At 49.2% G+C, this 25,387-nt stretch overlaps 5 protein-coding genes across 7 annotated transcripts; 1 reads left to right on the forward strand and 4 right to left on the reverse strand.

Annotated features, from left to right (window-relative positions):
• Positions 1-240: 240 nt before the first annotated feature.
• Positions 241-2,327, reverse strand: edf1 (endothelial differentiation-related factor 1). Its single transcript, XM_047048694.1, has 5 exons — positions 2,051-2,327; positions 1,620-1,671; positions 1,264-1,424; positions 896-989; positions 241-765 (listed from the first exon to the last, which is right to left on the reverse strand). Exons 1-5 carry the CDS (start codon positions 2,126-2,128, stop codon positions 704-706), a joined length of 447 nt encoding a protein of 148 aa, XP_046904650.1. The 5' UTR covers positions 2,129-2,327; the 3' UTR covers positions 241-703.
• Positions 2,328-2,580: 253 nt separating this feature from the next.
• Positions 2,581-4,980, reverse strand: plpp7a (phospholipid phosphatase 7a (inactive)). The gene is made up of 2 exons (XM_047048692.1): positions 4,384-4,980; positions 2,581-4,022 (listed from the first exon to the last, which is right to left on the reverse strand). Exons 1-2 carry the CDS (start codon positions 4,844-4,846, stop codon positions 3,634-3,636), a joined length of 852 nt encoding a protein of 283 aa, XP_046904648.1. The 5' UTR covers positions 4,847-4,980; the 3' UTR covers positions 2,581-3,633.
• A 237-nt stretch (positions 4,981-5,217) lies between these two features.
• Positions 5,218-12,851, reverse strand: LOC124486813 (nucleus accumbens-associated protein 2). Of its 2 annotated transcripts, XM_047048642.1 has the most exons (7): positions 10,153-12,851; positions 9,787-9,888; positions 7,969-9,214; positions 7,602-7,778; positions 6,752-6,857; positions 6,542-6,639; positions 5,218-6,411 (listed from the first exon to the last, which is right to left on the reverse strand). In XM_047048642.1, the coding sequence occupies exons 3-7, from the start codon at positions 8,792-8,794 to the stop codon at positions 5,897-5,899; spliced, it is 1,722 nt and encodes a 573-aa protein (XP_046904598.1). In that variant the 5' UTR covers positions 8,795-9,214; positions 9,787-9,888; positions 10,153-12,851; the 3' UTR covers positions 5,218-5,896. The 2 variants fall into 2 exon arrangements, with proteins under 2 accessions (XP_046904598.1, XP_046904599.1); XM_047048643.1 differs by lacking the exons at positions 9,787-9,888; positions 10,153-12,851 and having other exon boundaries at positions 7,969-9,273.
• A 333-nt stretch (positions 12,852-13,184) lies between these two features.
• On the reverse strand, positions 13,185-21,031 carry qsox2 (quiescin Q6 sulfhydryl oxidase 2). Its single transcript, XM_047048277.1, has 12 exons — positions 20,640-21,031; positions 17,400-17,500; positions 17,256-17,304; positions 17,032-17,137; positions 16,680-16,770; positions 16,358-16,503; positions 16,086-16,232; positions 15,871-16,000; positions 15,636-15,758; positions 14,618-14,768; positions 14,108-14,296; positions 13,185-14,027 (listed from the first exon to the last, which is right to left on the reverse strand). The coding sequence occupies exons 1-12, from the start codon at positions 20,911-20,913 to the stop codon at positions 13,489-13,491; spliced, it is 2,046 nt and encodes a 681-aa protein (XP_046904233.1). The 5' UTR covers positions 20,914-21,031; the 3' UTR covers positions 13,185-13,488.
• Positions 21,032-21,814: 783 nt separating this feature from the next.
• gpsm1a (G protein signaling modulator 1a) lies at positions 21,815-25,174 on the forward strand. Of its 2 annotated transcripts, XM_047048579.1 has the most exons (4): positions 21,815-22,100; positions 22,305-23,006; positions 23,757-24,206; positions 24,328-25,174. In XM_047048579.1, exons 3-4 carry the CDS (start codon positions 23,829-23,831, stop codon positions 24,529-24,531), a joined length of 582 nt encoding a protein of 193 aa, XP_046904535.1. In that variant the 5' UTR covers positions 21,815-22,100; positions 22,305-23,006; positions 23,757-23,828; the 3' UTR covers positions 24,532-25,174. The 2 variants fall into 2 exon arrangements, with proteins under 2 accessions (XP_046904535.1, XP_046904534.1); XM_047048578.1 differs by lacking the exon at positions 22,305-23,006.
• The last annotated feature ends 213 nt before the right edge of the window (positions 25,175-25,387 follow it).

Here is a 25,387-nt window from a genome sequence, read left to right on the forward strand (position 1 = left end):
AATGTAACTGGTAAGTGGTTCGCATTGGTGTCATTCAGTTTGTCGTTGCCATGAGCGTCAATAGTTCCTACTCGTAAACCGTTTTCAGTGAGGGTTATGCAATATCCTTGCCATCCACCTTGTATCGATGTCAAGTGTACTAGCTCTACTTGTTATTTTTGTATATGTGCTAGGATTCAATGGATTGATACAGTTCATTTTGAAAGGGTCGTTTGTGAAATAATTCAAAAGAAACCGTTGTTTCACATGCCACCTTTTTGTGGTCCCTTGACTTTAGTGAGTGAAAAATCATAACAGTCGAGGAAAGCGTTATTACAGCAAATTTCTAGTCATATCAGGTTGTAAGCAAATAAAAGATAGCCGTAAATCATAGCCGTAAATGTAGTCCATTACTAAGGCCTACACCCACATTTGGTGATAGTTACATGTTTCATCATTCGTTTTAGAGCACTCTGTAAATGTTTAACTAATCTTCATTGTAGCATTGCCAGTCATAAGCTGAAAGCCCAAAGAATAACAGCCCCACAATTTATATCCTAAATTCATCTGTCCAGTCAACCTGACGTTTATCATGTTATCACAGGGTGACTCCTCATCTTGCATGGAAAAGACAGGCTGCCTAGCTGAACCCAGAAGTCGTGATGCGCATGCCCCCAGAAAGGTAAACAACAGCCAGACTAGAAGCTTCTTCCAGTATGTGATGTCACTTCTTCTGCGGCAGTGGGTCCATTGGTTTGCCAATGTCTCTCCCTCGTAGCTTTAACCCTAGGAACAGCATGGACAACTCAAACCATTAGCTCCAGACCATGGCAACACCATCATAAAATGTAATTAACCTTAGGTATCATAACAAACAAAAGTGTGTTTCTATCACTTCACGGCCTGCTACACTCACCTATTGCTCTTTCGATTTTGCCCATGACCTGGTTGTTAGGGATGGCCTTTCCGCACTCGTAGTCCGCAATGACCTGTGGCTTCTCGTTTATTTTCTGTGAAGACAACCGCAGCGAATTTAGAAACATTCATACATCATCCAACACAGTTATGCTGAGCAAAAACTAATGAAAGACATTTCAGATTCGGAGTATTTGAAACTGTTCTGTTTGGTGAGTGAGGGGGGGGTGTCTGAGAAGTGTGCCACAAGCCACAGAGTAAGCCTCAGGGTCTGACCAGGTGACTAATTTAGGTGGCTGTGTGTAGATGTGTGTGTGTGTGTTTGTTTGAGTGTGTGTGTGTGTGTGTGTGTAGATGTGTTCGACTCACAGTGGCCAGGTCCTTCTGCGTTAGGCCCTTGTTCTGTCGTCCCTGCTGGATCACCTTGCCCACCTCCAGTGGCACCCTCTGGTGCTGTAGCTCCTCTGTCTCGCGGTCTAGCTTGGCTGTGTTCTTAGTGATGACATGCTGCTTGTTCTGCCCTGCAGCCCCTGTTAAGAAAAAAAAAACACAGGAATTTAAGCTGTTGTAAGAGGAAGCCATTGATATAATCAACATACGGATTGGATTTATCTGAAACGCCTGTGGGAAGCGAGTTTGCCATGGAATAATTTCCTTATGCACATTTCCATACCTTTACCCTGTAACTTTTAACAAAGCCAGGGCCGAGTTAGTGGGATTCTTACATTTCTTTGATGTTTCTAGTTCTTCTCCGCGTCTTTGGGCTGCTGCGACAGCCTATAAAAGAAAGCAGCCTGTTCGTATCCAAAAGCAAGGTCTTTGTAGCTAGCTAGCCCCATCGAAGCAATTAACTTACCCCCCCCCCCCCCCCCCCCCCCATGACATCTACTACTGCATCAATGGGGCCCTACCCAAAGACACGCATACCAGTATGGGTGTAAACCACAAGCTCAATATTGTTAGCTATTAGCTAACGTTAGGCAACAGTTAGCTAGCTAGCACGTTGACAGCATTCGACACCCTAGTTAAGCGTGAAATTAAAAGGTAGCTAGCAATAAAACGTATATGGTGTGCTCAACTGGTTAGTGGTATTGGCTGCCAATTGTGGTAACTTGCCTAAAATAGCTCAGCCAGTTAGCATGTCCAGCTAGCCTACCTGCTTGGACTTCGATTGCGCAGCAGTTGGTCCTTTCTTCCTCAGCACGGTCACGGTGTCCCAGTCACTTTCTGCCATTTTGAACCTATCTTAAGTAGGAATAACTGATGAAACGTAAAACGGTTCGACCGATACAAATACGATCCTAGCTTTTAGTTGGAGCTAAAGTATGTTTGGAACCAGCTAAAGAAACGTGGTGTGGGGTTGGAAATGGAGCTACCGTAATTGCTTGCAACCGTATTTACACCAGTACATTCAACTTGTCGTCATCGCAGTTTCCGGAAATGGCGTGCGCACAAACATTTTTGTGCCGTTATTTTTTTTACCTCTTCTAATTATACGATTGTATTGTTTAGAATTTTTAGATAATATTTTAAGGTGTATTTTTTTATGGGTGTAATCATGTACGAGGCCTGTCACTCAATATCTGATCCGTCCCACCAACCCGATTTGTAAAACATTTCGGCTTTCTACTCCAAGCAGTGTTTGATTTGATTTAATTCCAGCAAGTTAATAGGCTATATATCATTAAGACAAAATACAGTTCATTGTTTACGGTGAAATGACCAACAAGATAACGTTTATTATTATTATATGCTGTGAAGGGACGCTTTTGTTATAGCTACCTGTAGGTGGCGATGCATGCCCCTATCACTTCAAGACACCTTTTCATATGCTGGAATCTGTTTGACTGAATATAAATAATACATCTATTCAACCTTGGGCTGAGGCAGGATATTTACAAGTTTGAAGCACATTTATTTTACACAACCATATGTTTAATATTTCAGTTAAGGCTGGAAAGTAGATTTTTATTCCATTGTTATACAAAACCGTGCACGCAGCTTCTTAACTTGAAAGAACATGCATACTGTCCTGGCTTGGTTCATAACAGTCATAAACTCGTCTTATTTGATCTCTTTCTTTACCTCCCTCATATGTGTTCAACTCCAGTCTTTGTTTATTACTACATTTGCCAGTATATATTTTACATGTGAATATAATAACAGTTTATGAAATAAATATAAACTTTGTAGACTAATAAAAATTTTATAGCTGGTACAAAACCCCAATTCTTTAAGACCAAGACATTGAACATATAAAATATCAGACATTTAGAATACAGATAATCATGTAAAAGTCGAAAACAAAATCCCTGATAGATTAAGGTTGGGTTCCAATCAGTCTGATCATTCCTGACTGTCATACCATTAACATGCCAATACTCTTATACTGGAACAACAGAAATATTTAACAAAGAATATTTGTAAAAAGATGAGGGGAAGATGTCTATTATATAATGCATACTGTTTTGGAGAGAAAGGTTGCTGAAGCTGAAAATAACCTATTTATAACTAGTGATGGATGAATAACTGCAAATATTTGCATTCTTTACCGTGAGAGGAAGGACAGGCAGAGCAAGGGTACATACTGTTTCAACCATCTCATGCATTTGATCCAGTTGTCTTTGTTGATATTAGATCAGAGCTGATTGGCTGGGAGGTAATAGGCTGGAGGGTGATTGGCTGGAGGGTAAGAGGCTGGAAGATGGCTGGCAGGAGGGAGACGACGGGTGGGCGTGCCTACAGCAGTGGGCTCCAGCTAAGCGTTCCCATGGCGATAAGAGTCTGGCAGGTGGAGGAGGGCAACCAGACCATCTCCACCAGGGTGTAGTGTAGGTACCCCAGTGCGAAGCCGAAGCCCACATCTGATAGGTGGTGGCGGCCGAGGATGATCCGGGACACGCCCACCAGGAAGGCCCAGAGAATCAGCAGGACGCGCAGCGGAAACGCCAGCACCAGATGGGCCAATAGGAACTTGACCAGCATGGAAGCGCGGCTGGCATGTGCCGCGGGGCACGAGTACACGTCCATGGCCATGTAGTCGAAGAAGCTGGGTGCCATTTCCCAGGGACCCTTGCGCTTGACCAGTTTCTGCATCCCAGCAACAGTCATAACGTCCAGCAGGAGGGCTGAGGGGAAGAGACAGAGGAGGGTGAACTATGATCCTAAAACCGAACCCTGTAACTTGGAGAACATGTTTGGTCAAAGAGAGCATATGCAACTTTGACCAAACTTAGTCTGTTCAAAACTCAACCTGCTTGCTTGAGAAGAAACACTTGCAGAAACAAGAATTTGCCGCGCCCAGAAGAATGAAATAGAAATGTTATTCAATACTCAAGGGATAAGAACTGCAGCCTATTAATATGACTTGAGTTAGTGAGCCAAAGCGAACTGCAGAGGGAATATGAAGCATGCAACTTGCTTCTCTACTGTTGGACAGTGAACATATATACATATGACACAAGAGAGGGGATCAAATTATTAACGTACCAAGTAGAAGATTGACCAGAACCTCTTGTCCAGCCAACGTGTTGCTCCTGTAAAGACAAATGAGGGTGCCAAAAACCCACGGTATGCCGTGGCCGGTAAACGCGAGCATTTTGACCATGGAGCGCATGCTGCCCCACGAGGACGTGGTATACGCACAGACCCCTAGGCTTTTGGACATGCAGATGTCAATGGCGAGGAGAGAGCTCATAGCAATCCCCCCAAAGGAAGGGTTGAGCTGCATACAGTCCTCCTCTGGTAGTTCCTTCCGGTCTTTGGTGCCTTCCATCGGCTCCTGCTGCGCGCCCTCCGTGTGATTTGGGCACGAATGGCGCCTCGCAGCTCCGGGACGCCTTGTGCTCCCCCGGGTCTCAAGTCCCCCTCGGAGAGGCTGGTTTAACGACAGAAACTCCGGTCTGTTTAGGACGTTATTCCTGTCTCTCATTCGAGCTCGATTAACAGGCATCTCGGTTCTCCCGCCTAAAGTCCGGATATCCAGACAGTCAACTGACCGTTCCTTTCTAAGGTGGTAGCGGGCCACAAATGAGGCGGTTATGCTTGAGTTCTGCAGTGATATCAAGTGTTGCTCCAAAGCTTCCAACTCGGTTTCCGCTATAAATAGACCCACTGCCCTTCTTATGTGCGCCTGCACGTGGCCCCTTCGTTTAACTGTTATTCGACTCAGCCTAAATTATGGCCAATAACTGACATCATAAAAGGTGCAAAAATACTAACGCACAAAACAATACACAAAATCAGGAGTCCGATAAAGTTTTTTTGATATTGGCCAGTGTATATTTGCAACTAAACACTCAACAAACAAGCTTTTAAGCTTAGCTTTATTGATAACAAAGAATAGCAAGAGCTTTAAGCAGACCAAATTGTCAGTTATCTGGTTATAACTTCGACAAATCCTGCTTTTAGAAACACCCCCGTTTTAGACAAACATTCTCCTGCACAAAGCATTCTATAGTATGTACAACAGCAGTATTCTTAAAACGACATGGTCCACGCCTACAGCACCACCAGATCTGAATGACCTCGTTTGAACATATTGTGTATTAATAGACTTCTGCAATGCCCCCATTTGTTTAATCTCAGCCCAGTCACACAGTATTAAGTTAGAGAGTGTTTAGATAACATCTTCTGTCCCTGGCACAGTAGCATAAACCATGTAGCTTTGTAGGGATGCAGTTGCGTTTGTCCGTGAGATCTGACTCGTCAGTGTAGAGAGCCTTCAGCCAGCCTTCAGCCTGTCCAGGGCCCACATATGTACATCTGACTTCTGACCGACCCACAGGGGGCACTCTAGAACAGTACTGGTCGCCATAGCATTATCAAGAAGCCTTTATTTATGAGTTATATTTACACGCCCGTAGTCAGAACTGCAAAGCTGGATCTTGCATGCATCACAGTTGCCAAACAAACAGACACATACATATTTTATATATATATATATATACTGTGCACCTATATGTACATATAGATGTCTGCAGCGGAAGCAGAGTCTCAGATCTTATTGGCTGTCCTCCTGTGGCTCCTCCATTGTCTCCTCCCCTGTCTCCTCCCCTTCCTGCTGTTCTGTGAGTTGGGGGGAGGAGCCTCGTTGTGGACTGGGGGAACTGGCCGGGAGAGCCTCTGCAAGAAGGGCTTCAGTCCCGTTGCCTGCCTGCCCGACCCTTTCTCTCTCCGGGTCGGCCCCCTCATGTGCCCCCCGGGAGCTCAGGAACTGCAGGTGCGGCAGGAGGGCCTCCCTGCGCTCTGCGTACAGGTGGGCGTCAAGGGGGAGGTAGGCCTGACTCAGGTGCCGGGGGTCCAGGTCCAGGACTGAGATGGCGTTGGTCTGGGCCGGGGACGGGGCCAAGGTCCCTCCGCTCTTGGTCTGGCCCCTCCGGTGGATCTTGTCGGGGAGGAGGGATTGGATCTTGGGCAGCCAGCGTTTCCTGACGCGCCTCGCGTTGGTGCACATGTCTGCCGCAATCACGTTCATCTCACTCTCCTTGAAGTTGGGCGCAAAGTTCTGGCAGTACACTGAGAGAGAGAGGACGATAAGGAACACAGCATGTAACACAACTGTGCTTTCGTGGATCAGTTGTAGGTAAACTGGTGCCTAGGAAACACAGTGTGGGGTTATGTCAATCTGTACAGAAGAGAGACCAACGTTTGACTGTGTTTAAGACTCGGTTGTCCAGAGGTTTACGGCTCGGATCATTGGTCGATGAGCGAATCCCAGTCCCGCAGCTATTGGCCAATGTGTTTCTATGGATACAATATCACAATCAGTCACCACAGAGATTTCATCACGCCATTCCATTTGTGTTTCTCTCTCTTTTTCTCTCTCTCTCTCTCTCTCTCACTTTGTTTTTCTCACCTGTCAAAGAAGGTAGCCAAAAGTCTTCTAAGCAGGACTTTATGTTTGATGCCTGCGCACAGGTGACAGTTCATCAGTTGACCTCTTGTCATATACACACCAGAACCTGGAACACAGACCAGAACCAGCAGAGCACGTCATGGAACACTCCAGTAGAACCAACACACAACTACAAACCACACACACACGGTCTCCTTTATGGACTGTTTCCATGACAACTGTATCATTACAGATGTTACAGCAGCCTTCACAGGAGTGGTGTAATACTACATCAGAGTTCACTTCTGTGGGCATCGATCATTCTGGAATGTCAGCATGGATTACCTTTAGAAGAAGAAACATTTGGCTTTTCAAAAAAAGTAAAAAGAAGAAAAATATGTTACTTTTAGACCTACATTATGCTGACTGTTACAGACATTGCCCCCCCCCCATGGAGTTGAATCATTTTGAGTCATGGAAACCAAAACTAAAAGCAGTTACATTTACATTTAGTAATTTAGCAGATGCTCTTATCCAGAGCGACTTACAGTAAGTACAGGGACATTCCCCCAAGTCAAGTAAGGTGAGGTGCCTTGCCCAGGGACACAACGTTGTTTGTCACGGACGGGAATTGAACCAGCAACCTTTTGATTGGTAGCCCGATTCCCTAACTGCTCAGCCATCTGACCCCCACATTTAAAAAAAGATGAATTGCAAACAACGTTTGCATTAACATTTGACCACTTTTGCTTTGGAAATGAATCTCACTTCCTAATTTGACCCCCAACTCTGTTAGACGGACAGAAAGCGTAACCGTGGTTGCATGTCCACAGAGAGCAGTGTCGAGGGGGGGCAGGAGGGGTGGTCCTACCTCCAACCAGCTCCACCTTCTCTCCAGGGTCTCCCTCGGTGTAGAGGGTGGGGTGGCACCGATATCCAATCTGGCTGATCAGACTGGCAGGAAGAGCCATCGTATCTCGTCCAATCAGCACGCAGGGGCGCCTCTCTGTGGCCAATGGAAGGGAGAGCATTTCCACCTTCTCTTGCACTGAGGGGACAGAAGGGAGCACTTGAGAGGCAGAATAGTGAGTGTGTCTGACGGATGACTGTGCCTGTGAAAACGCTGTACACGTAGGACACATTCCTAACACTTTGTGAGACATGCACTAGAGGTGAGGTATACGTGAGTGTGTGTTTAGCAGAGTCCTACGTGTGGAGAGGTAGGAAAGAGAGATTACTGCTGTATGGGTTGGGAGGATGTCCGTAGATCTGGCCAAAGATTCCAGGCGTGCTGCTTCCATAAAAGTCCTCCTCAAACTCTTCTTCTAGGGGGTGGGAGCTAGGGCTGTCTGTGGCTGGCAGGCTGGAACCTCCAGGACTAGAGCGCTCCCCGTTGGCCGCAGGGTAGGCCTGCAGCCCAGGCACCACCCCGCTGTAACACAGGGCACTGCTTCGGGTGGCGTTAACCTCTGACCCTCGGGATTCCGCCCTCTGACTTCCTCCGCCCTCCGCCCCGGGCTCCTTCTGCTCCCCCTCCGGCGGAGTGTCACACCTCTCCTGCTTGATCCGCCCACAGGCCAGCAGAGCCTCGGCCGAACCCAGGCCCGAGGACCGGTGGCTGGGGCTGCAGGGCTGAGCGTCCAGCCCCAGGTCGTCTGCGCTGGTGGTCTGGGAGTCACAGTGCGGGGAGCTGGTCTTCAGCATCAGCTCCATGCCTCTCTCCACAATGTTCTGGATCTGCAGGTACCCGGCTGTGTACATGAGGACCAGCTGCTCGCAGGGGGCCATGCTCAGGCGGCCCGTGTAGCAGAAGGACAGGATCTGCTGGAAGCAGGCGGGAGTGACGGAGGAGGGAAGCTCGAACAGGCTCTGGGAGTTGCTGCTAAACAGGTCCCTAAAGTAGAGACTGCTAGCAGCTAGCACGGCGCGGTGGGCCTTAAAGGCCTGACCGTTGACCAGGATCGCCACGTCGCAGTATTGGCCCAGCAGACGCTGCTCGTTCAGGCTGCCCAACACCGAGCTGCCGAAGTTTGGGATCTCCATGTGGAGAAGTTGGGACATCATGAAACTTCCTGGGCTTGCAGAGCTTAGCACAGAGGGACAAGTCCAGCTACGTGGGTTAGCTTAGCGTTGCCTCTTAGGGAAAGACAAGACCAGGCTATGTAGACTAGCCTAGCCAGGGAGGTAGGGCCAGGCTAGCTTAGAGGCAGTAACTAGATACCTGAGCTAGTTCAACCTAGCTTTGTTTGGCGAGACATCAATAGGCTACATAAGCTAACCTAACCTACCAAAGAGCTAAGAGACAGGTACAGGATACCTGTGAGTAGGAGAATGACTGAGTACCTAGGATAGTTTAACGTATCTTGGAGGAACAGGCTACTTGAGCTAGCCTAAAGTGGAGCCTCCGGTCAGTAATAGGATCAGGCTACCTGGATTAGCCTCTCACAGGTTAACACCTGAGGGTAGGACCAGGAGCAGGGGTATCTGAGGAAGGGAGGGGAGACATAGAGAAGAAGAAGAAAAGGAGGGAGAGGAGAAGACATAAGAGGATGGATGACAGAGTAGAGACAGAAAGAGTGAGAGGGAGATGAGGAGGGGAGGGAGGGAGGGAAGGAGGGAAAAGATGATGATCGAGGGGAGGGGGGAGGAGGGAGCAAACGGGAGAGAAGGGGAAACAGGAGCACACAGAGAAAAAGTTGAGTACATGCAGACAAACAATGCATGCTAATGTCTAGAAAACAACCAGCTCTATGACTAGCATCATCTGCACTCATCCACCCCACTGCGGCTAACGCAGCTAGCATCAGCTCTCTCCAGTGCCACGAACAACTCTACCCCGTTGTTTTTCCCCCCCGATGCAGTCTAAGTTTTCCTGCTCCGCAGAAGCCGTCAGGTATTCTGAGGATAAACACACCAGCCAGACTAACCCAACACTCAGCAGAAATCCCCAGCAGCTGTCTCTCTCACTCTCCCCCTCTCTCTCTCCCTGGCTCGCTCGCTTTCTGTGCTCCGCTCAGCCCTGTGCCTAGACTACAGAGGCTTAGAGAGACCGTTACCCCGGCAGACAGGCAGCCGCAGCGCTCCAGTCGTCCTCTCCGTATCCATGCGAGGCAGAACAGAAGAGGAGGGTGAGGTTCTGAGCACAATCAATGCATCGTCTGGCGTGTGTGTCACAGGGAGAGAAGGGGGGGGGGCCGGGTGTAGACACAGACAGAGGGAGGGAGGGAGGGGGGAGATGGAGAGGAGTGGAGGAGTCATTTAAGGACATGGATAGAGCTAATGCGGCTAACTGCCCTGCAGAGGGTGGCTGTGTACTGTGGAGCAAAGAGAGAAAGAGAGAGAGACAGAGACGGAGAGTGAGAAAAAGAGTAAGAAGAGAGGGGCAAAGGACAGACGTGAAGACAGATAGGGACATTACGTACCTCTTTTGCCGGTACAGGAACACATTCCAAGGTTGAATGTTACTGAGGCTGTGCTAACCAGCAGACACACAGGAAGGGAAACTGCTGCCCAGGCTGGGTGTGCTGGAGCTAACATGTACAGTAGCTGAACTATGGTTCTGGGACGGTCTGCCTGCTTCTCCTGCTCTGCCCGCCTATCTGTCTGTGTGCCATGACTTGGCCAAATGCACAGCGCTGCAATGCAGTGCCTGGCCCAACTTGGCATGCTGAGTACATAGTGTGCATACTGCGTCTATGTGCCAACTAAGAGAGAGAGAGAGAGAGGGAGAGGGAGAGGGAGAGGAAGGGAGAGAGAGAGGGGGAGAGGGAGGGAGAGAGAAAGATATAAAGGCACTGACACGCACAAACTATTGAAAAGCCTTACCTATCGTCAGTCAAACAGATCACTGCAAGTACAATATGAATTGTTTGGAAAACGCACACATCTAGCCGTTCATCTCAGGTGGATGACTGCATCAGACAGTATTTACATTAACATGATTGTCATGTAAGCATAGGACAGGGCAGGGAGGAGAAATAGAGGGTGTCTGAGGACAAGGCTAAGAGGGGTTTCCAGGGGTATGTTTGGCCATCCAAACAGCAGTCCAGTGTGACTGCTAAACAGACTGTGGATGCCAGTGAAACACGGTCACCACAGTGCAGCAGCTATGGGACATGCTGGGCAGTAGGTATAGGGAGGAGGGGGGCAGGCAGGGGCAGTTCTGCTGGGGCAGAGCTGCAGTCACTGGAGGGGTAGGCCAGTTCTGCTGGGGCAGAGCTGCAGTCACTGGAGGGGTAGGCCAGTTCTGCTGGGGCAGAGCTGCAGTCACTGGAGGGGTAGGCCAGTTCTGCTGGGGCAGAGCTGCAGTCACTGGAGGGGTAGGCCAGTTCTGCTGGGGCAGAGCTGCAGTCACTGGAGGGGTAGGCCAGTTCTGCTGGGGCAGAGCTGCAGTCACTGGAGGGGTAGGCCAGTTCTGCTGGGGCAGAGCTGCAGTCACTGGAGGGGTAGGCCAGTTCTGCTGGGGCAGAGCTGCAGTCACTGGAGGGGTAGGCCAGTTCTGCTGGGGCAAATCTACAGTTATCGGAAAAGAGTAGGGGACTTGTTGTGGGGGAGGGCAGCTGGTGTAAGAGAGCTGGGGCAAGAGGTATGAGGGGGTAAAACAGGCAGGTTATTTTAGTTGAGGATTTATAGGGTGTTAGGGCAGGAGGTTTAACGCTCACAAGGCAGCTGGCTGTAGTCCAGGACGACCCAGAGAAACAACCTCTCAAACTCACACATGAAAAACGTTTAAAATATTTAATCCAGCATGAAAATACATCTGAAAAGAGAAAGAGAGAGAGCGAGGGAGAGAGAGAGGGAGAGAGAGAGGGAGAGAGAGAGAGATGGCATGGTTCATTTAGCAGGACACAGCAGACAGAACCTGAAGTCTTCCTTACGCAAACGACATGACTCTCACACGCTTCTTCACCAAGCCAACCCTTGGAGCCAGGGGTCCATTTAACATGATTTAACAAAGCACTCTGAGGTCATCACATGAAAATCAGTGGAGGAATAAAAACCATAACACGCTCAAACTTAATGTCACCGTCGTTAGATCCGAAGCTCTGCGGGGGGGGGAACATGTGCCCAAACTGTTTGTGCGGCGTGTCTATCACCTCTTCAACAGAACCGTCGAGGCGACGAGAACAGACATTCTCATCCTGTCCCCGCCACTTTGCGTTCCAAAACCAGCCGCGGAAAAATACCCGACGGAATCATCACACGTAATATTCACATATATACAAGCTGGATAACTTCCAGTCACAGCGGACCTGCAGAGGCCACGTCACAGAGAGGATCCTGAGCTGTGGGGGCCTCAGACAGAGAGCAGTTCAGGGTGGACTGAACAGGTCTGACTCAGATCACCACACAATACATCTTGATCCAGGCATTGTTTTCAAGTACGCAGGTTAAGAGTTATCCACACAATATCAATACAATAATGCATTACAAAAGTTTGAAGTTCCAAAGAAACTGAAATACCATTAAGGACATGACTCAGAAACTGAGATATTTGGATGATCAAACCACAGTAATGGATGTGTGCTTCCCACCAATGACAACCTGCAATATACACAGTACATACAAAACATGAAGGTCTCAATGTGAATACATGTTTGTGGTGGTCGACTTCTACGTGATGGTTATTGAACTTAGCCAGCAACTGAGTTTCTGTTTCAGGGCCATGGGTGGACTGTGTGGAACCTCGTTGAAGTTGACATTTAAAGGCTCCAAAGGATTATCCTTTCTCTTACCAGAATGGCCGACTCTAATCAGACAGCCCAATACAAACATTGTACCTCAGTTTAAAAAGTTAATTAAAACACAAATTCTACGCCACAGCCGTTTTCATGATGGAATATTCTCATTATCACTTTGTTCCAGACAGTTTCCTGTTTCCTTCCTGCGTTCCATGACATCACTTCCTGTTTCTCAATTGGCAAACAATACGTCAAGATGAAGGATTGGTTCACAGTAAATATCAACAACATTATTGACATAAAAACAAATAAATAAACGTGATTAAACTGTCTTGGTTGAAAAAGGGGGGGACCGAGTCCATGTTCAGCTGGCTCAGGTCAGTTGGCTCAGGTCAGCTGGCTCAGGTCAGGTCAGTTGGCTCAGGTCAGCTGGCTCAGGTCAGCTGGCTCAGGTCAGGTCAGCTGGCTCAGGTCAGGTCAGCTGGCTCAGGTCAGCTGGCTCAGGTCAGCTGGCTCAGGTCAGGTCAGCTGGCTCAGGTCAGCTGGCTCAGGTCAGGTCAGTTGGCTCAGGTCAGCTGGCTCAGGTCAGCTGGCTCAGGTCAGGTCAGCTGGCTCAGGTCAAGTCAGCTGGCTCAGGTCAGCTGGCTCAGGTCAGCTGGCTCAGGTCAGCTGGCTCAGGTCAGGTCAGCTGGCTCAGGTCAGCTGGCTCAGGTCAGCTGGCTCAGGTCAGCTGGCTCAGGTCAGCTGGCTCAGGTCAAGTCAGCTGGCTCAGGTCAGCTGGCTCAGGTCAGCTGGCTCAGGTCAGCTGGCTCAGGTCAGATGGCTCAGGTCAGGTCAGCTGGCTCCAGCAGACCAGACACTAAGCAGCCCTTCTGGGTCCACCACACTGAGCAGCCCTTCTGGCTCCACCACACTGAGCAGCCCCCTTCTGGGTCCACCACACTAAGCAGCCCTTCTGGGTCCACCACACTAAGCAGCCCTTCTGGGTCCACCACACTAAGCAGCCCTTCTGGCTCCACCACACTGAGCAGCCTCCTCTCCACCTCAATGTCCACAGGGGAGTGGGAGGGGGCGCTGCTACACGTGGGGACGGTTGTAGCGCACCTTCCAGCGTTTGGAGCGCACGCGGAAGAAGAAGAACATGAGCATGAGGAAGACACAGGAGCAGGCGTAGAGCAGCACGCACAGACTCATGTCTACGCTGGAGAAGCCCAGGCTGAGGATCCCCCCCCCCCCGGACCCTGCCTCCGCCCGCTCCACCCCAGCCCCACCTCCACCTCCCCCACCCCGGGCCTGCGATAAGGAGGCCTGCGGGGCAGGGGTCTTCTCCTGGTGGGCCTCCCCCTTCTCCAGGACCAGCTTGGGGGGTTGGTCGGCGTCCTGGGCGGGGTCGGGATGGGGGTCAGGGTGGGGGTCAGGGTGGGGTTCTCGGGGACGCTGGGCGCTGATGGTGTACTGGGGGGAGATGTTGTCGGGGCCGTAGTGGCGTTTGAGGAAGGCTAGGACCTGCTCCTCGCTCCAGACGTGCAGGCCGCTGCGCTCCTCGTGGCAGGATGGGCACAGGGCGGGGCTGGGCCACGGGCTCTTGGGGAACTGGGGGTCTTCACTCATCGACCCTGGGGGTGTAGGGGGAGGTGTTAGCGACCTGGAACAACTCTACACACACACACATTTACACACACACACACACTCCTACCTGCCAGTCTGTTGTTCACCAGGTTGTGCTTGCTCCAGAGCCACAGCACAGCCTGGTCTCCAGTCTGCACCTGGTCCAGTGACTCCTTAGCCATGTGGTCAAAGTGCTGGCCGCACTCCTGGCAGCCGAAGAACCGGACGATGTACCTCCTCATGGTCTGAAGCACCGCTCTGGGGTTCTCCTCCAGGCCTGAGGAGGGGAGGGGAGGGGAGGTGAGGGGATGAGGAGAGGTGAGGGGAGGTGAGGGGAGGAGGGGAAGGAAAGCAGAGGAAATTAAACGAGTAGACAATTTAAATTCAGACAGCTTTATTGATCCCAAGAAGTCACCTTCAATTGCAACTTACCCAGCCAATACACACGACAAAAACAAACTATTAGAATGTAACTACTGTTGGCATTTGAAAAGCCTGATAAAGAAAGGAATGAAGGAGATGGGTCGAAGTTGATGGATGGATGCATGAGTAGTGTGTGTGTGTGAGTGTGTGTGTGTTACTATGTACAGGTACGTACCAGTGTTGGCGAGGCCGTCGGGCCGTGAGGCTGCCTGCACGGTGAGAACATGGAACAGAGTCCAGAGGGAGCAGGGGTAACCTCGCAACCCCACCCGGCTGCCCTGGCAGCCCACCCACTGCAGCTGCTCCCCCAGGAACAGCCCCGAGATCTGAAACAAACGCACCCAACAACTGACATGAGCCCAGAGAACAGTTCCAACTACTGGACATTCAGCGTGCGTCATGTGTGTTTGTGTGTGTGTGTACAGCCGTAGCCAAAAGTATTGGGAGCAACATACATTTTGTGTTTTCAAAGCTTGCTGAGCCTTGGCATAAAATGACTGCTAACATAATTTCAGTAAGTCACATCATCAGCACAGGGGAAAGTGTGAACTAGTTCTATCCAGGTGAAATCACTCATCATTCTGATTGGATTTTAAGAGCAGATTAACTGCTGTAAAAGAGGGGACTATTTGCATATTTTGAAAACGTTCGCCCCAAAAAAGCTTTTAAAAATATGAAATGTGCCTTATTGTGATTCCAGTATTCAATAGATACTGAACCAGCAAACTTTGCAAAACACAACATTTGTCAAAACTTATGACCACGACTGTATGTGCTCCCTCACCCCACTCCTGTCCACAGCCAGCAGTATGGTAGGATGTGTGAGTGTGTGTGTGTGTGTGAGTGTGTGTGTGTGTGTGTGTGTGTGAGTGTGTGTGTGTGTGTGTGTGAGTGTGTGTGTGTGTGTGTGTGAGTGTGTGTGTGTGTGTGTGTGTGTGTGTGAGTGTGTGTGTGTGTGTGTGTGTGTGTGAGTGTGTGTGGTGTGTGTGTGTGTGAGTGTGTGTGTGTGTGAGTGTGTGTGTGTGTGTGTGTGTGTGTGTGTGAGTGTGTTTGTGTGTGTGTGTGTGAGTGTGTGTGTGTGTGTGTGTGAGTGTGTGTGTGTGTGTGTGTGAGTGTGTGTGTGTGTGTGTGTGTGTGTGTGTGAGTGTGTGTGTGTGTGAGTGTGTGTGTGAGTGTGTGTGTGTGATTCTCACCCTCATCTTGTTGTTGACCAGGTCCAGGATGGCGTCGTAGGGGATTTTCTCCAGAGGCAGACTGACCAGCCACTCCAGCAATGTCTCGAGCAGCTTCACCACACACTGTCGCCCGGGAAACAGCTGCGCAGACACACACACACACACAAACACACAGGGCATCGGTACGTTACTCTAGCAGTAGATTCAAAGGGTTCTTCGTGTGTGTGTGTGTCCGCAATAGCCTTCCTCTCACCTTGGCGACCACAGTGACAAAGTCTTTGAAGGTGCTTAGCTCCTCCCCCTCCAAGGTGTGGTGGGTAGCTAGCTCCACCCTCAGCAGGTAGTGGAGGCCTGACTCCAGGTCGGCCATGTACACCTTGGAGCTACACACACACACACACACACACAGGTAAGAAAGGATATCGTCCGGTTTGTACTGTGTGCTGTGTCTATAATTGTGAGACTAACTTGTCAAAGTCTCTCCATTTCTGGTCTGTGTCCTGGCCTCCAGCCCCCTGCAGTACCAGGCCCTGGCCCTGGAGGGTGCTGCTCTGCCTCAGGACTCCCGGCAGCAACCTCAGGAACGAGGAGAAGAAGAACCGCAGCCTCTTCCGTCTGGAGGGAAATAAAGTGTTGCTGTTGCTATTTCCAGCTAGTGAATTGATTAAAATTGTATAAATTAGAAATGAAACAGTGCGGGCGCGACACCTGACGCTTGACGGGAGGTAAGATGTACTCACACATCCAGAAGGGTGTGTGTGCCGTTAGGGTGGAGGAGGTAGGCGGAGGGGAAAGAGTCCAGACTCAGCCTCTCCACCAGCTTAGTGTCTGAGCTCAGCGCTCTTAGCACAGTCACACCCTGGTACGGCATCAGGTCCAGAATCACCTGGAACGCACACACACACACGCACACACGCACACATTAAAGCACAACCCAATACACACAGATAGTACAGCCCACCCAAAAGACAAAATAAGAAATAAATGTAGAACAACTGATTCACCAACCCTACCAACGCATGCACACACACACACACACACACACACACACACACACACTACCTCTCTTCCAACATAGGAGTCCTGGTCCTCTACAATGACGGCTGTGTACCGGTCTGACTTCTGACCCAGCAGAGGCAAGATGTCCGCCGAACTGGGGAGGCAGGAAGCACAGCTGATCACAACAGGAAGTTCAACAAGCTGCTTGTGTGTCTGGGACCACCGGGATCCCTGTTAGATCCCCACGGCATGATCCATCTAACCTAAAGGTGTCACATGTTAGCATTTTCATGCTTTATTGGATAGGACACTTCCAGGTAAACAGGGAAAGAACGGAAGAAATGCAGCAAAGAGCCCCGGATTGGAATCAAACCCAGGGCTGGGATCCACCAGCGCGGCTCCTGTTCCAGCTCACCTGACTGGGTCCAGAGGAGGGCAGCGGTCCGGGCGGACCAGCTTAGTGTGGTTCTGGAGGACGTTCACCATCAGATGACGTACCGTCTGCAGCTCCCGGTCAGCCCCTGGACACACGCACACACACCCTCCGTCACACACACACACACCGCTCCACGGACACGCAGAGACACGTGTGCACGCTCGCCGGAGACGCAGAGAGACCACGTGCCTCTGAGTTCTTACCTCTGTAGGTCTTTCCAAAGTCCTGCGTGAGGCTGTGTGCTTTGAAGTACTGAGGGAGAGCAGAAGAGGAAGGGGATTACTGACCCGAAGAGGCTCTGAGCGGAGGAGCATTGGTTTCAAGTGTCCAAACAGCGTGTCACCTACTCTGAAGGTGGGGTAGAAGTGGATGCCAAACTCCTTGCAGACGTCAAAGTTGTCTTCGTGAGCGCAGTCCAGAACACCAATCCTGACGGCCAGCTCCCAGGCTGAGAGAAGCAGGGAGGAGGAGGGAGAGGGAGAGAGACAGAGACAGAGAGAGAGAGAGAGAGAGAGAGAGAGAGAGAGAGACAGAGAGAGAGAGAGAGAGAGAGAGAGAGAGAGAGAGAGAGAGAGAGAGAGAAGGAAGGAAGGAAGGAAGGAGACAGGGGTGAAAGTGATTGAGATATTAACAGTGTGCAATGGAATATTCTGATTTAAAGGGGTCTTGTTGTGAGAAGCTAACTGAGACAGATGGCTAATAATACCAGCACCCCACATGCACACAATGACAGCAGGCACTGCAGCCAATGAACGAGAGGCAGCTAAATCTTTTTTTGCGTTTTGGACGTCCATATGGACGTCCATAGACTGACGGCGATGGCTGCTGATCTTTGCATGGATGGACGGACGGCGATGCTGTTCAGAGTGCCGTCCATAGAGGGAGCAGATATTTTGGACGGCGTCATAGCCGTCCATATGGACGGCGATGCTGTTCAGAGTGCCGTCCATAGAGGGAGCAGATATTTTGGACGGCGATGGATTAGCAGGGACGTCCCTCGTGCCGTCCATAGAGGGAGCAGATATTTTGGACGGCGTCATAGCCGCCCATATGGACGGCGATGCTGTTCAGAGTGCCGTCCATAGAGGGAGCATATATTTTGGACGGCGATGGATTGAATGTTTAGCAGGCTGTTGAGCTAACAGAACTGCCGAAGGCTACCATAGCATGTAGCTAGCTACATTAACTTTGGATGACTCAATCTTTTGTCAAGTTAATTTGTATGAATTGCATGTTAGTGCAATATTTACGCCTTTATTCTGTTTTTTTTACATAATCAGCAGTATGATCTCATGACAATATAGACTTGAAAAACAATATGTTATGGTTTGGGTTTGCCTATAGGCTACATTTATTTTAATTATTTCGAGAATTGTTAATAAAGACTCATTTAAAAGGTTAACATTTGGAGTGTTAGGCCCATAGGCTATTACGTTTTGCATTTGTCTCCGCTCAAAGTGGTTCGTGCGCAACATTGGAGCTACTGACTGGTGGCTCCAAATCCACCCATAAAACACTTTAAACTGACGGCTTAAAAGACCTAAAGGGCAATGTATTTCATAGGGTCATAACACAATGTTAAAATCTTAATTGAGTCTTTATTAACAATTCTCGAAATAATTAAAATATATGTAGCCTATATCTAGGCAAACCCTAACCATAACATATTGTTTTTCAAGTCTGTATTGTCATGAGATTATATTGTTGATTGGCCTACTTTTGTATGTTAAAAATAAAATAAAGGCGTAAATATATAGCCTTCACTTAAATGCAATTAATACAAAATAACGTGACAAAACTTATTGAGTCATCCACGGTTGCTGTAGCTACATTCATGGTAGCCTTTGACGGCTTTGGTTTGGCTCAACACATCGTATTGTGTTTTGCATTGGTCTCCGCTCCAAGCGAGTGTTTGTTGTTTTGCGTTTGTCTCCGTGCGCAAAGTTCGTGCGCAAGATTGGAGCTACTGACTGGTGGCTTCAAATCCACCCATAAAACACTTTAAACTGACGGTTTAAAAGACCTAAATGGCAATGTATTTCATAGGGTCATAACACAATGTTAACCTTTTAAATGAGTCTTTATTAACAATTCTCGAAATAATTAAAATAAATGTAGCCTATAGGCAAACCCAAACCATAACATATTGTTTTTCAAGTCTATATTGTCATGAGATCATACTGCTGATTATGTAAAAAAAACAGAATAAAGGCGTAAATATTGCACTAACATGCAATTCATACAAATTAACTTGACAAAAGATAGAGTCATCCAAAGTTAATGTAGCTAGCTACATGCTATGGTAGCCTTCGGCAGTTCTGTTAGCTCAACAGCCTGCTAAACATTCAATCCATCGCCGTCCAAAATATATGCTCCCTCTATGGACGGTACTCTGAACAGCATCGCCGTCCATATGGACGGCTATGATGCCGTCCAAAATATCTGCTCCCTCTATGGACGGCACGAGGGACGTCCCTGCTAATCCATCGCCGTCCAAAATATCTGCTCCCTCTATGGACGGCACTCTGAACAGCATCGCCGTCCATATGGACGGCTATGACGCCGTCCAAAATATCTGCTCCCTCTATGGACGGCACTCTGAACAGCATCGCCGTCCATATGGACGGCTATGACGCCGTCCAAAATATCTGCTCCCTCTATGGACGGCACTCTGAACAGCATCGCCGTCCGTCCATCCATGCAAAGATCAGCAGCCATCGCCGTCAGTCTATGGACGTCCATATGGACGTCCAAAACGCAAAAAAAGATTTAGCTCCTACTGCAATGAACAAAGAGCAACAGATTGGTCCTTTATAACAATACTGCCAGGCAATACAATGAAATGTTCTTATGTACACTGACCTAGGGACCGGCTAATATGCCCCATTTCCATCCCTCTCTCTGTCCTGCTTTCTGGCCTTACTACTTATTCCTCTTCCCATCTTTGTCCCTCTCTACATATTTGTTTGTCTCATTGTCCCTGCCGGCAGTTCATGTCGCTTTCCCCGTGTCTGGGCTGCTGTGGGGACCTGCTTGGTACTAGGGTCGGAGGAAGACAAAAAAAAACGCGACCCCTATTGAGAAAGCGACAGCTGGCAGGCGGCCTCTCACGAGTCGGCCAGCCCACGGCGGACGTCAACAAAGGGCCCGAGTTATTACGATTCAACTGCTACGAAGTGATTGGAGCTGGCAGCCACAAGGCTACGTTAGATTAGCAGATAAGGAACTAAATGACAAACGTCATCCTGTGAACAGTCTCCTATTTCTCACCTGTTGGGACAGGTGTGACCAGCGTGACTGTAATCACGTAGTCCAGCTAACTGCACCATTTCACCTGCTTAAGTAAACAAACACTTAGTAAATGGCTTTAACGTATGCAAGACTGTCTATACCACAGCAACTACATACGGAGCTTATAATTGTTAAGTCTATTAGTGCCTTTATTCTAGCACGCCACTTCCAAGCTCTCAAGCAACAGCTGCTGTTTCTGTACGCTAACTGCTACAGTAGTCTTTCTAGCGAACCAGGATATGTTGCAGAATCCTCAACAGATCGTATCTAAATGTTAAAGGCACCCAACAACTTACCTTTCACGTCCCCAGCCAGTGCTTTCCATGTGGGCGAGTATTGGATACAGTGTCCGCACCATGACGAATAAAACTGGACTAGCCAGGCAGTGGACGAGTTGTGGACGCTCTGTTTTAGTGTAGAACTGGTCAGAATCACCACTGGGTCTTCCTCGGTGTACAGCCTAGTGGCCTCTGTCCTTTCGCTTAGAAATACTAAAATGATGCTAGTCTTCAATAAGAAAGTGACTGCCATTCGGAGTGATTGGCGACCGTCAGCACCAAGAATAACCATAATGTCGCCACTGAGATGTGGTCAACATGAGAAACGGGTAGCGGACAAGCTACGTGCATTGAAATAAGCTCAACCTCCCCGGACAAGCTACGTGTGACTGTTTTCCCATGAATGATGATACTACTACGGATTGTTCAGTAGTGTCATCCTGCGCAATAACAGCGCAGTCAGACGCATACATCTCTACCCGTGTCAGCTAGTAAACCATTCTTACTTAAAGTTTCTTATAGTTCATGTATACTATAAGACGGTGATTATATCATTGTACTTCATGCGTTTAAGGATGTGATTTCCATAGTATTTGTTTTTGTTGCCTCAAATAAAGCAATTACAGTTTCTTAGCCAGGAAGAGGTCTCTGTCTCTCTCTCTTCCTCTCTCTCACCCTCTCTTTCTTTTCTTTCTTTCTTTCTTTCTTTCTTTCTTTCTTTCTTTCTTTCTTTCTTTTTTTCTTTCTTTCTTTCTTTCTTTCTTTCTTTCTTTCTTTCTTTCTCTCTCTCTTTCTCTCTCTCTCTCTCTCTCTCTCTCTCTCTCTCTCTCTCTCTCTCTCTCTCTCTCTCTCTCTCTCTCTCTCTCTCCCTCTCTCTTTCTCTCTCTCTCTCTCTCTCTCTCTCTCTCTCTCTCTCTGATTAAATGTGTGCGAGTGCATCTGTGTGTGTGTGTGTGTGTATCTCCATGTGCGTGTCCGTGGAGACGAAACAAAAGCACAAAGGCATATGCTTCATCAGGGAATTCCATGGCTGCCAGTCTGATCCCAGTTCCTCTGTCATCCCCAATCCCTGCCTTGCCAGGGGCCACAGCCACAACTGAACCCAGCACAGAGCTGCGTGTGTAGGCTGCACTCCATATGCCTACCTCTTACCACATGGCTTCAAACACACCATAAAGCTGTTCCACACCGGTGAGGGAAGCATATCCACACGCAGGAAGATCTATCAAATGTCAGGAAGAGAAGGTCATCGTGAAGGTTTGACTGATAAGAGAACAGGAACAGCAGGAAGAAGACGACAAGTGTAATCAGCTGATAAGAGTGCAGTTTGTGTATGAGATAGAGAGATCATCTGTGAGAGAGTGGGTGGGTGTGAACGCCAGAAAGGAACACAGAGAGTTGGTGTTTGTGTGTTCTGCAGTTACTCGGGGAGCAACTTTAGGACGGATGGGAGAACATCAAAGTAGTCAGAAGCGACAGGTAAGAAACATTTGGTGTCTTTGAGAGCCAAACTTCCATAAATATGTATTTTAAGTGACTTGTCCTCCGGAGGTCTTGTGTTATAAACACAAGTACTCTCTCTCCTACTCTTAGGGCCTTGTTTGTGCCTTGAGTGTGTTGACTTTGTATTGGGTGTGGAGCAGTCTTATAAAAGAAGACCTCATAGTTTTGTATGTCTTCCAGACAGCCAATGGGCAGAGCTGAGGTTCCAGACAATGACCCAGGAACAGAGGCACATTCATTGGGCTCCTAAATTAGAGCAGCCTCCCTTTCTCTGGTCCTCCCTAGCAGATATATGAACACGCAAACCGTTCACCGACTACACTGGTTCTTTTGCCGTTCCGCGTGGTTCCGGGTGGTTCTGTGCAGTTCTGTTGCAGTGTGGTTCTAAAACAGTGCACCAGCTCCCTGACTGTGCCTCATGATGAAGAGGGAGGCGACAAATTTGCTTGGAGGCTCTGAATGGGACTTCACAATTCAGGAATGTGTGTGTGTGTGTGTGCGCGCGCGTGTGTGTGTGTGTGTAAGTGTGTGTGTAGCCATTGGCAAGACTTGGAAGCCCCTCTCTTGTTCCTATAGCAACCATGATGTAAGCCCAGAGGGGCAACTTTGTCCCGTCTCTCTCCCCCTCGCCCTCCCAACACTCCCCTTTCCCCCCCTCGCTCCCTCTCTCTCTCTTTCTTCCCATCGCATGGGGCCGAGCGAGGCAGCCGGAGCTGAAGTGACGGGAGTGGGAATGAGCATCAGGGTGGCGGAGCGCGGTCGCTGTTCAGGAACGTCAGGAGGTTTTTCTGTTCAGGAGAGCAGGAGGAGGAGGAGGAGTAGGAGGAGGAGCAGAGCTCTGCTGACGCTCACAAACACTCACCTGTGTTTCTGGAGCTGAAGGTGCAGTACTGTAGGACGTGTGTCTTTCTTTGAAGCAGGAGCATGGTGGTTTGGAGTGGGGTAAAGGGAGGTCTTGGCACTCTGTTGAACATCAGAGAGAGATTGTGGTCAATAGGGGTACGGGGGGTACGGGGGGGGGGGCGGTGGGCTTTGGAACAGCTTCCGTTACATTCTTTTGAGGTGTGGTGTTCCAGTGGCACCTCTAAGTAGTGTGGAGGACACACAGTTCCAGATTGAAGAACGGGGTGAAACCTGTAGGACTAAAGCTTGACTGGTTCTAGAGTGATTCTGCAGCAGACAGTGGTGTTCTTGTGCTGGGTCCGGACTCCAGACCCAGCCTGGAGTTGGTCGTTTGCATTCTGTCAGACTTTCAGTGTGCATAATTTGATTAGGCTGGTGCTAGCCACATTGTTCACAATGACCTACTTTACACTGCTTCTGTTGTGTGGATAGAAGTGTAGAATACTTTCCCTCGGATTGACAGTTTAGCCTAGAGTTAACTTTTTGTGGCAAAATGACCTGATTTGATCTGTTTTGAGTTTGAATATAACATCTCTGGTGTGTTGTAGGATTATCTAAGAGTAAGACAAAATGAGAATATATGACTGGAAAGTCCGTCACTTATAACATTTTGTCATTTGGACGATACTGGTGCTGGTTTTGCCAATCACCAGGTTAGTTCAGGAATTGGATGACCCCTTTGGATTGGTCAATTTACTGCGTGACCTCTGACCTCTGTTGTCCTGTCAGGTTCCAGCCCCGCCCCTCTGATGAAGGCAGCCCCTTTGGCGTCATCCAAGAGTTCTCTCCTACAGTGGTGTCATGTCTGACCAGCGCAGCCACTCATTCCCACAGCCAAACGGACATGTTGGGGGGTCCAGCCCCGGAACCGCCCAGCCAAGCCCCAGACATGCTCAGCTTGGCTCCCCAACCGGGGCCTCCAGCTCCAGACCTGCCCGGCAGAACTCCCTCCCAGAGGGGACCAGCTCTGGACGGGACTCCGGCCTGCTGTGGGCCCAGACCGAGGAGCTGTTTGAGCTTATCGCCTGCTCCCAGAGCCAGCGCCTGGACGACCAGAGGGCCAGCGTCAGCAACTTCCCCGAGCTGGACCTCTCCCTGCCCAGCCTCGGTCATCGCTGTGGGGCCTGCAGCGTCCAGGGCCCAGGCGAAGACTTCTTCGACATGCTCGTCAAATATCAGGTGAACAACCCCGACGACCCTTCTGTATTGTCTTTGTCACAAACAAAGCTGAACACTGGATGATGTCGCACATATCATTCAAACGAACCCCTCTCTCACTCTCTCTCTCTCTCTGGTCCAGTCTTCCAGGATAGAGGACCAGAGGTGTACCCTGCCCGACCCGGGAGGTTCTGACGCTGGTTCTGAGGGACATGAGGACTTGTTCAGCCTGATCCAGCGGGTCCAGGCCAGACGCATGGACGAGCAGCGGGCCCCGCTGCACACAGACGAGGCCCAGGCCAGCGGAACCCTCCCAGAAGCGAAACCTGCCCCTAAACCCAGCTAGAACCAGGATCAGCTAGAAGCTTCTAGAACCAACTGCCAACAACCTGCCAGAACACAGCGAACCAGAATCAGATCACTTGGGGGCGCTGCTGAATAAGACAGCACGCTGCTTAGAGAGACTAAATAAACCTTCCTCCTGGACTTTTGTGAACTTCCGAGCACACAAGTAGTGTGAGCTTCGTGTCACTTGTTCATTCATACCTTTCACATCAGGAGTCTGTGTGAATTGAGGAACCAGGGTATAGATAGAACTAGAATAGCTCGCTCTCTGCATGTCCTGACTTTAATAGTTAGAAACAGAAACCATGAGAAGGCATGGACATGTAGAATTGCAGGTTGCCTTCTCGGCCACACGATGGCAGTATATAATTGTTAGTTTGATTGTAATGTGACCGTATCAGATGATGTTACTGACTCAACATATGATGTACATCACTGTTTCTCAAAACCCACACTGTTACATCCCCATGCCTAACCATAAGGACAGGTTTAAGCTGGCAGCCTATGTACTCTGTGCTCATCTCTGTTCGGCTCCCCGGCCACAGGTGGGTAGGATGTGGTAACTTGGGTTATAAACCCAAGGCCCGACGCTGTCATGTTTTAAATAAAGAAGGGAGAGGAGTTCTTCCATATCAAAAAAGGTGTTGATGATTACTGGGAAGTCAGCCTGTGTCAACTGCATTTAACTGTGACTGGTTATTTTGATCCTTGTAACACGAAGACAGCCAAACGACAGCTTTCTTCTTTGCACAACATTTTGGACATCATACTGACATATCATGAACTGCGTTGACGGTTTAGTTAGGTGATGCTGCTATTCCAATCCAGAGCGCTTGCCTCCTCGCGGCAAAGATAAC

The sequence above is a fragment of the Hypomesus transpacificus genome, chromosome 24 (genome assembly GCF_021917145.1).
Source record: "Hypomesus transpacificus isolate Combined female chromosome 24, fHypTra1, whole genome shotgun sequence".
Taxonomy (NCBI): Eukaryota; Metazoa; Chordata; class Actinopteri; order Osmeriformes; family Osmeridae; genus Hypomesus; species Hypomesus transpacificus.

Coding starts and splice junctions, on each gene's coding strand:
- edf1 (XM_047048694.1), bottom strand. CDS start 2,128: ATGGCAGAAAGTGACTGGGACACCGTGACCGTGCTGAGGAAGAAAGGA. Junction 1,425..1,619: donor ACTAGAAACATCAAAGAAAT/GTAAGAATCCCA, acceptor TTTTCTTAACAG/GGGCTGCAGGGCAGAACAAG. Junction 990..1,263: donor CGCAGAAGGACCTGGCCACT/GTGAGTCGAACA, acceptor TTGTCTTCACAG/AAAATAAACGAGAAGCCACA.
- plpp7a (XM_047048692.1), bottom strand. CDS start 4,846: ATGCCTGTTAATCGAGCTCGAATGAGAGACAGGAATAACGTCCTAAAC. Junction 4,023..4,383: donor TCTGGTCAATCTTCTACTTG/GTACGTTAATAA, acceptor TCTTCCCCTCAG/CCCTCCTGCTGGACGTTATG.
- LOC124486813 (XM_047048642.1), bottom strand. CDS start 8,794: ATGATGTCCCAACTTCTCCACATGGAGATCCCAAACTTCGGCAGCTCG. Junction 7,779..7,968: donor TCCTCCCAACCCATACAGCA/GTAATCTCTCTT, acceptor CTGTCCCCTCAG/TGCAAGAGAAGGTGGAAATG. Junction 6,858..7,601: donor GAAGGTGGAGCTGGTTGGAG/GTAGGACCACCC, acceptor TCTGTGTTCCAG/GTTCTGGTGTGTATATGACA.
- qsox2 (XM_047048277.1), bottom strand. CDS start 20,913: ATGGTTATTCTTGGTGCTGACGGTCGCCAATCACTCCGAATGGCAGTC. Junction 17,501..20,639: donor ACTGGCTGGGGACGTGAAAG/GTAAGTTGTTGG, acceptor TGCTTCTCTCAG/CCTGGGAGCTGGCCGTCAGG. Junction 17,305..17,399: donor ACTTCTACCCCACCTTCAGA/GTAGGTGACACG, acceptor GCTCTCCCTCAG/TACTTCAAAGCACACAGCCT.
- gpsm1a (XM_047048579.1), top strand. CDS start 23,829: ATGTCTGACCAGCGCAGCCACTCATTCCCACAGCCAAACGGACATGTT. Junction 24,207..24,327: donor ACATGCTCGTCAAATATCAG/GTGAACAACCCC, acceptor TCTCTGGTCCAG/TCTTCCAGGATAGAGGACCA.